General features: G+C 53.3%; 1 protein-coding gene across 1 annotated transcript in view; it reads right to left on the bottom strand.

Moving 5' to 3' along the window:
- LOC112255830 (papilin-like) overlaps positions 1-10,125 on the bottom strand; it is a 79,153-nt gene that overhangs the window by 44,167 nt on the left and 24,861 nt on the right. Inside the window, 1 exon segment of the mRNA XM_042325094.1 lies at positions 7,505-7,608. Coding sequence (XP_042181028.1) covers positions 7,505-7,608 — 104 coding nt within the window.

The following is a 10,125-nucleotide window of genomic DNA, read 5'->3' as shown; positions in this document are numbered from 1 at the left end:
GGGGTAGCCTAGAGTAGACAGAGAGACACAGGGGTAGCCTAGAGAGGACAGAGAGAGAAACACAGGGGTAGCCTAGAGTGGACAGAGATACACAGGGGTAGCCTAAAGAGGACAGAGAGACACAGGGGTAGCCTAGAGAGGAAAGAGAGAGACACATGGGTAGCCTAGAGAGGACAGAGAGAGAAACACAGGGGTAGCCTAGAGAGGACAGAGAGAAAACACAGGGGTAGCCTAGAGAGGACAGAGAGACACAGGGTAGCCTAGAGTAGACAGAGAGACACAGGGGTAGCCTAGAGTAGACAGAGAGACACAGGGGTAGCCTAGAGTGGACAGAGAGACACAGGGGTAGCCTAGAGAGGACAGAGAGACACAGGGGTAGCCTAGAGTGGACGGAGATAGAAACACAGGGGTAGCCTAGAGAGGACAGAGAGAGAAACACAGGGGTAGCCTAGAGAGGACAGAGAGACACAGGGGTAGCCTAGAGTAGACAGAGAGAAAACACAGGGATAGCCTAGAGAGGACAGAGAGACACAGGGTTAGCCTAGAGAGGACATAGAGACACAGGGGTAGCTTAGAGAGGACAGAGAGAGAAACACAGGGGTAGCCTAGAGTGGACAGAGAGAGAAAACACAGGGGTAGCCTAGAGAGGACAGAGAGACACAGGGGTAGCCTAGAGAGGACAGAGAGACACAGGGGTAGCCTAGAGAGGACAGAGAGACACAGGGGTAGCCTAGAGAGGACAGAGAGACACAGGGGTAGCCTAGAGAGGACAGAGAGACACAGGGGTAGCCTAGAGTGGACAGAGAGACACAGGGGTAGCCTAGAGAGGACAGAGAGACACAGGGGTAGCCTAGAGAGGACAGAGAGACACAGGGGTAGCCTAGAGAGGACAGAGAGACACAGGGGTAGCCTAGAGAGGACAGAGAGACACAGGGGTAGCCTAGAGTAGACAGAGAAACACAGGGTAGCCTAGAGTGGACAGAGAGAGAAACACAGGGGTAGTCTAGAGAGGACAGAGAGACACAGGGGTAGCCTAGAGAGGACAGAGAGACACAGGGGTAGCCTAGAGAGGACAGAGAGACACAGGGGTAGCCTAGAGAGGACAGAGAGACACAGGGGTAGCCTAGAGAGGACAGAGAGACACAGGGGTAGCCTAGAGAGGACAGAGAGACACAGGGGTAGCCTAGAGAGGACAGAGAGACACAGGGGTAGCCTAGAGTGGACAGAGAGACACAGGGGTAGCCTAGAGAGGACAGAGAGACACAGGGGTAGCCTAGAGAGGACAGAGAGACACAGGGGTAGCCTAGAGAGGACAGAGAGACACAGGGGTAGCCTAGAGAGGACAGAGAAACACAGGGTAGCCTAGAGTGGACAGAGAGAGAAACACAGGGGTAGCCTAGAGTAGACAGAGAAACACAGGGTAGCCTAGAGTGGACAGAGAGAGAAACACAGGGGTAGTCTAGAGAGGACAGAGAGACACAGGGGTAGCCTAGAGAGGACAGAGAGACACAGGGGTAGCCTAGAGAGGACAGAGAGACACAGGGGTAGCCTAGAGAGGACAGAGAGACACAGGGGTAGCCTAGAGAGGACAGAGAGAGAAACACAGGGGTAGCCTAGCGTAGACAGAGAAACACAGGGTCGCCTAGAGTGGACAGAGAGAAACACAGGACAGAGAGACAGAAACACAGGGGTAGCCTAGAGAGGACAGAGACACAGGGGTAGCCTAGAGAGGACAGAGAGACACAGGGGTAGCCTAGAGAGGACAGAGAGACACAGGGGTAGCCTAGAGAGGACAGAGAGACACAGGGGTAGCCTAGAGAGGACAGAGAGACACAGGGGTAGCCTAGAGTGGACAGAGACACAGGGGTAGCCTAGAGTGGACAGGGGGTAGCCTAGAGAGGACAGAGAGACACAGGGGTAGCCTAGAGAGGACAGAGAGACACAGGGGTAGCCTAGAGAGGACAGAGAGACACAGGGGTAGCCTAGAGAGGACAGAGAGACACAGGGGTAGCCTAGAGAGGACAGAGAGAGAAACACAGGGGTAGCCTAGCGTAGACAGAGAAACACAGGGTCGCCTAGAGTGGACAGAGAGAGAAACACAGGGGTAGCCTAGAGAGGACAGAGAGACACAGGGGTAGCCTAGAGAGGACAGAGAGACACAGGGGTAGCCTAGAGAGGACAGAGAGACACAGGGGTAGCCTAGAGGGACAGAGAGACACAGGGGTAGCCTAGAGAGGACAGAGAGACACAGGGGTAGCCTAGAGTGGACAGAGAGACACAGGGGTAGCCTAGAGTGGACAGAGAGACACAGGGGTAGCCTAGAGAGGACAGAGAGACACAGGGGTAGCCTAGAGAGGACAGAGAGACACAGGGGTAGCCTAGAGAGGACAGAGAGACACAGGGGTAGCCTAGAGAGGACAGAGAGACACAGGGTAGCCTAGAGAGGACAGAGAGACACAGGGGTAGCCTAGAGAGGACAGAGAGACACAGGGATAGCCTAGAGAGGACAGAGAGAGAGACACAGGGGTAGCCTAGAGAGGACAGAGAGAGAAACACAGGAATAGCCTAGAGAGGACAGAGAGACACAGGGGTAGCCTAGAGAGGACAGAGAGACACAGGGGTAGCCTAGAGAGGACAGAGAGACACAGGGTAGCCTAGAGTGGACAGAGAGACACAGGGGTAGCCTAGAGTGGACAGAGAGACACAGGGGTAGCCTAGAGAGGACATAGAGACACAGGGGTAGCCTAGAGAGGACAGAGAGACACAGGGGTAGCCTAGAGAGGACAGAGAGACACAGGGGTAGCCTAGAGAGGACAGAGAGACACAGGGGTAGCCTAGAGAGGACAGAGAGAGAAACACAGGGGTAGCCTAGCGTAGACAGAGAAACACAGGGTCGCCTAGAGTGGACAGAGAGAGAAACACAGGGGTAGCCTAGAGAGGACAGAGAGACACAGGGGTAGCCTAGAGAGGACAGAGAGACACAGGGGTAGCCTAGAGAGGACAGAGAGACACAGGGGTAGCCTAGAGAGGACAGAGAGACACAGGGGTAGCCTAGAGAGGACAGAGAGACACAGGGGTAGCCTAGAGTGGACAGAGAGACACAGGGGTAGCCTAGAGTGGACAGAGAGACACAGGGGTAGCCTAGAGAGGACAGAGAGACACAGGGTAGCCTAGAGAGGACAGAGAGACACAGGGGTAGCCTAGAGAGGACAGAGAGACACAGGGGTAGCCTAGAGAGGACAGAGAGACACAGGGGTAGCCTAGAGAGGACAGAGAGACACAGGGGTAGCCTAGAGAGGACAGAGAGACACAGGGGTAGCCTAGAGAGGACAGAGAGAGACACAGGGGTAGCCTAGAGAGGACAGAGAGAGAAACACAGGAATAGCCTAGAGAGGACAGAGAGAGAAACACAGGGGTAGCCTAGAGAGGACAGAGAGACACAGGGGTAGCCTAGAGTAGACAGAGACACAGGGGTAGCCTAGAGAGGACAGAGAGACACAGGGGTAGCCTAGAGGGACAGAGAGACACAGGGGTAGCCTAGAGAGGACAGAGAGACACAGGGGTAGCCTAGAGAGGACAGAGAGACACAGGGGTAGCCTAGAGAGGACAGAGAGACACAGGGGTAGCCTAGAGAGGACAGAGAGACACAGGGGTAGCCTAGAGTGGACAGAGAGACACAGGGGTAGCCTAGAGTGGACAGAGAGACACAGGGGTAGCCTAGAGAGGACAGAGAGACACAGGGGTAGCCTAGAGAGGACAGAGAGACACAGGGGTAGCCTAGAGAGGACAGAGAGACACAGGGGTAGCCTAGAGAGGACAGAGAGACACAGGGGTAGCCTAGAGAGGACAGAGAGAAAACACAGGGTAGCCTAGCGTAGACAGAGAAACACAGGGTCGCCTAGAGTGGACAGAGAGAGAAACACAGGGGTAGCCTAGAGAGGACAGAGAGACACAGGGGTAGCCTAGAGAGGACAGAGAGACACAGGGGTAGCCTAGAGAGGACAGAGAGACACAGGGGTAGCCTAGAGAGGACAGAGAGACACAGGGGTAGCCTAGAGAGGACAGAGAGACACAGGGGTAGCCTAGAGTGGACAGAGAGACACAGGGGTAGCCTAGAGTGGACAGAGAGACACAGGGGTAGCCTAGAGAGGACAGAGAGACACAGGGGTAGCCTAGAGAGGACAGAGAGACACAGGGGTAGCCTAGAGAGGACAGAGAGACACAGGGGTAGCCTAGAGAGGACAGAGAGACACAGGGGTAGCCTAGAGAGGACAGAGAGACACAGGGGTAGCCTAGAGAGGACAGAGAGACACAGGGGTAGCCTAGAGAGGACAGAGAGAGAGACACAGGGGTAGCCTAGAGTGGACGGAGATAGAAACACAGGGGTAGCCTAGAGAGGACAGAGAGAGAAACACAGGGGTATCCTAGAGAGGACAGAGAGACACAGGGGTAGCCTAGAGTAGACAGAGAGAGAAACACAGGGGTAGCCTAGAAAGGACAGAGAGACACAGGGGTAGCCTAGAGAGGACAGAGAGACACAGGGGTAGCCTAGAGTGGACAGAGAGAGAAACACAGGGGTAGCCTAGAGAGGACAGAGAGACACAGGGTAGCCTAGAGAGGACAGAGAGACACAGGGGTAGCCTAGAGAGGACAGAGAGAGAAACACAGGGTAGCCTAGAGAGGACACAGAGAGAAACACAGGGTAGCCTAGAGTAGACAGAGAAACACAGGGTAGCCTAGAGTGGAAAGCGAGAGAAACACAGGGGTAGCCTAGAGTAGACAGAGAAACACAGGGTAGCCTAGAGTGGACAGAGAGAGAAACACAGGGGTAGCCTAGAGAGGACAGAGAGACACAGGGGTAGCCTAGAGAGGACAGAGAGACACAGGGGTAGCCTAGAGAGGACAGAGAGACACAGGGGTAGCCTAGAGAGGACAGAGAGACACAGGGGTAGCCTAGAGAGGACAGAGAGACACAGGGGTAGCCTAGAGTGGACAGAGAGACACAGGGTAGCCTAGAGAGTACAGAGAGACACAGGGGTAGCCTAGAGAGGACAGAGAGACACAGGGGTAGCCTAGAGAGGACAGAGACACAGGGGTAGCCTAGAGAGGACAGAGAGACACAGGGGTAGCCTAGAGAGGACAGAGAGACACAGGGGTAGCCTAGAGAGGACAGAGAGACACAGGGGTAGCCAGGAGAGGACAGAGAGACACAGGGGTAGCCTAGAGAGGACAGAGAGACACAGGGGTCGCCTAGAGAGGACAGAGAGACACAGGGGTAGCCTAGAGAGGACAGAGAAACACAGGGTAGCCTAGAGTGGACAGAGAGAGAAACACAGGGGTAGCCTAGAGTAGACAGAGAAACACAGGGTAGCCTAGAGTGGACAGAGAGAGAAACACAGGGGTAGCCTAGAGAGGACAGAGAGACACAGGGGTAGCCTAGAGAGGACAGAGAGACACAGGGGTAGCCTAGAGAGGACAGCGAGACACAGGGGTAGCCTAGAGAGGACAGAGAGACACAGGGGTAGCCTAGAGAGGACAGAGAGACACAGGGGTAGCCTAGAGTGGACAGAGAGACACAGGGGTAGCCTAGAGAGGACAGAGAGACACAGGGGTAGCCTAGAGAGGACAGAGAGACACAGGGGTAGCCTAGAGAGGACAGAGAGACACAGGGGTAGCCTAGAGAGGACAGAGAGACACAGGGGTAGCCTAGAGAGGACAGAGAGACACAGGGTAGCCTAGAGAGGACAGAGAGACACAGGGGTAGCCTAGAGTAGACAGAGAAACACAGGGGTAGCCTAGAGAGGACAGAGAGATACAGGGGTAGCCTAGAGAGGACAGAGAGAGAGACACAGGGGTAGCCTAAAGAGGACAGAGAGAGAGATACAGGGGTAGCCTAGAGAGGACAGAGAGACACAGGGGTAGCCTAGAGAGGACAGAGAGAGACACAGGGGTAGCCTAGAGAGGACAGAGAGACACAGGGGTAGCCTAGAGAGGACAGAGAGACACAGGGGTAGCCTAGAGAGGACAGAGAGACACAGGGTAGCCTAGAGAGGACAGAGAGACACAGGGGTAGCCTAGAGTAGACAGAGAAACACAGGGGTAGCCTAGAGAGGACAGAGAGATACAGGGGTAGCCTAGAGAGGACAGAGAGAGACACAGGGGTAGCCTAAAGAGGACAGAGAGAGAGATACAGGGGTAGCCTAGAGAGGACAGAGAGACACAGGGGTAGCCTAGAGAGGACAGAGAGAGAGACACAGGGGTAGCCTAGAGAGGACAGAGAGACACAGGGTAGCCTAGAGAGGACAGAGAGACACAGGGGTAGCCTAGAGAGGACAGAGAGACACAGGGGTAGCCTAGAGTGGACAGAGAAACACATGGGTAGCCTGGAGTGGACAGAGGGACACAGGGGTAGCCTAGAGAGGACAGAGAGACACAGGGGTAGCCTAGAGAGGACAGAGAGACACAGGGGTAGCCTAGAGAGGACAGAGACACAGGGGTAGCCTAGAGAGGACAGAGAGACACAGGGGTAGCCTAGAGAGGACAGAGAGACACAGGGGTAGCCTAGAGAGGACAGAGAGACACAGGGGTAGCCTAGAGAGGACAGAGAGACACAGGGGTAGCCTAGAGAGGACAGAGAGAGAAACACAGGGGTAGCCTAGAGTGGACAGAGAGACACAGGGGTAGCCTAGAGTGGACAGAGAGACACAGGGGTAGCCTAGAGTGGACAGAGAGACACAGGGGTAGCCTAGAGAGGACAGAGAGACACAGGGGTAGCCTAGAGTGGACAGAGAAACACAGGGGTAGCCTAGAGTGGACAGAGAGACACAGGGGTAGCCTAGAGAGGACAGAGAGACACAGGGGTAGCCTAGAGAGGACAGAGAGACACAGGGGTAGCCTAGAGAGGACAGAGAGACACAGGGGTAGCCTAGAGAGGACAGAGAGACACAGGGGTAGCCTAGAGAGGACAGAGAGACACAAGTGTAGCCTAGAGAGGACAGAGAGACACAGGGGTAGCCTAGAGAGGACAGAGAGAGAAACACAGGGGTAGCCTAGAGTGGACAGAGAGACACAGGGGTAGCCTAGAGTGGACAGAGAGACACAGGGGTAGCCTAGAGTGGACAGAGAGACACAGGGGTAGCCTAGAGAGGACAGAGAGACACAGGGGTAGCCTAGAGAGGACAGAGAGACACAGGGGTAGCCTAGAGAGGACAGAGAGACACAGGGGTAGCCTAGAGTGGACAGAGAAACACAGGGGTAGCCTAGAGTGGACAGAGAGACACAGGGGTAGCCTAGAGAGGACAGAGAGACACAGGGGTAGCCTAGAGGGGACAGAGAGACACAGGGGTAGCCTAGAGAGGACAGAGAGAGACACAGGGGTAGCCTAGAGAGGACAGAGAGACACAGGGGTAGCCTAGAGAGGACAGAGAGACACAGGGGTAGCCTAGAGAGGACAGAGAGACAGGAAAGAAAGAAACAACAACAAAGAACAACAACACTCTCTTACCTCTGGCTGACACATCTCCTGGTTCTCATGGTAACCCCACTCCCACAGCTCCGACTACATTCTCCATAGGGACTCCATTCCTCCCAGTAGTCCCCATTGGGCAGCTGGACATACACAACAACACATTATGGACTGTGTCCCAAATGGCACCCTATTCCCTACTGAGTGCACTACAACCAGGGCCCACGGGGCTTTATAGGAACACGATACTTTAGACCAGGGCCCACACTACTATCCTGTCATCTACCTCACCACTATCCTGTCATCTACCTCACTACTATCCTGTCATCTACCTCACCACTATCCTGTCATCTACCTCACCACTATCCTGTCACCACTCTCCAGTCATCTACCTCACCACTATCCTGTCATCTACCTCACCACTATCCTGTCATCTACCTCACCACTATCCTGTCATCTACCTCACTACTATCCTGTCATCTACCTCACCACTATCCTGTCATCTACCTCACCACTATCCTGTCATCTACCTCACCACTATCCTGTCACCACTATCCAGTCATCTACCTCACCACTATCCTGTCACCACTATCCAGTCATCTACCTCACCACTATCCTGTCATCTACCTCACCACTATCCTGTCACCACTATCCAGTCATCTACCTCACCACTATCCTGTCATCTACCTCACCACTATCCTGTCATCTACCTCACCACTATCCTGTCATCTACCTCACCACTATCCTGTCATCTACCTCACCACTATCCTGTCATCTACCTCACCACTATCCTGTCATCTACCTCACCACTATCCTGTCATCTACCTCACTACTATCCTGTCATCTACCTCACCACTATCCTGTCACCACTATCCAGTCATCTACCTCACTACTATCCTGTCATCTACCTCACCACTATCCTGTCATCTACCTCACCACTATCCTGTCATCTACCTCACCACTATCCTGTCATCTACCTCACCACTATCCTGTCATCTACCTCACCACTATCCTGTCACCACTATCCTGTCATCTACCTCACCACTATCCTGTCACCACTATCCTGTCATCTACCTCACCACTATCCTGTCATCTACCTCACCACTATCCTGTCATCTACCTCACTACTATCCTGTCATCTACCTCACCACCATCCTGTCATCTACCTCACCACTGTCCTGTCACCACTATCCTGTCACCACTATCCTGTCATCTACCTCACCACTATCCTGTCATCTACCTCACTACTATCCTGTCATCTACCTCACCACCATCCTGTCATCTACCTCACCACTATCCTGTCATCTACCTCACTACTATCCTGTCACCACTATCCTGTCATCTACCTCACCACTATCCTGTCATCTACCTCACCACCATCCTGTCATCTACCTCACTACTATCCTGTCACCACTATCCTGTCATCTACCTCACTACTATCCTGTCATCTACCTCACTACTATCCTGTCATCTACCTCACCACCATCCTGTCATCTACCTCACTACTATCCTGTCACCACTATCCTGTCACCACTATCCTGTCACCACTATCCTGTCATCTACCTCACCACTATCCTGTCATCTACCTCACTACTATCCTGTCATCTACCTCACCACCTTCCTGTCATCTACCTCACTACTATCCTGTCACCACTATCCTTTCATCTACCTCACCACTATCCTGTCATCCACCTCACCACTATCCTGTCACCACTATCCTGTCATCTACCTCACCACTATCCTGTCATCTACCTCACCACTATCCTGTCATCTACCTCACTACTATCCTGTCACCATTATCCTGTCATCTACCTCACTACTATCCTGTCACCACTATCCTGTCATCTACCTCACCACTATCCTGTCATCTACCTCACCACTATCCTGTCATCTACCTCACTACTATCCTGTCATCTACCTCACCACTATCCTGTCATCTACCTCACCACTATCCTGTCATCTACCTCACTACTATCCTGTCATCACTATCCTGTCATCTACCTCACCACTATCCTGTCATCTACCTCACCACTATCCTGTCATCTACCTCACCACTATCCTGTCATCTAACTCACCACTATCCTGTCATCCACCTCACCACTATCCTGTCATCTACCTCACCACTATCCTGTCATCTACCTCACCACTATCCTGTCATCAACCTCACCACTATCCTGTCATCTACCTCACCACTATCCTGTCATCTACCTCACCACTATCCTGTCATCTACCTCACCACTATCCTGTCATCTACCTCACCACTATCCTGTCATCTACCTCACCACTATCCTGTCATCTACCTCACCACTATCCTGTCATCTACCTCACCACTATCCTGTCATCTACCTCACCACTATCCTGTCATCTACCTCACCACTATCCTGTCACCACTATCCTGTCATCTACCTCACCACTATCCTGTCACCACTATCCTGTCATCTACCTCACCACTATCCTGTCATCTACCTCACCACTATCCTGTCATCTACCTCACTACTATCCTGTCATCTACCTCACCACCATCCTGTCATCTACCTCACCACTGTCCTGTCACCACTATCCTGTCACCACTATCCTGTCATCTACCTCACCACTATCCTGTCATCTACCTCACTACTATCCTGTCATCTACCTCACCACCATCCTGTCATCTACCTCAC

This window comes from Oncorhynchus tshawytscha, linkage group LG08 (assembly GCF_018296145.1).
Source record: "Oncorhynchus tshawytscha isolate Ot180627B linkage group LG08, Otsh_v2.0, whole genome shotgun sequence".
NCBI lineage: Eukaryota > Metazoa > Chordata > Actinopteri > Salmoniformes > Salmonidae > Oncorhynchus > Oncorhynchus tshawytscha.
Note: the sequence above shows the minus strand (reverse complement) of the source record. Positions and strands in the feature narration are given on the sequence as shown.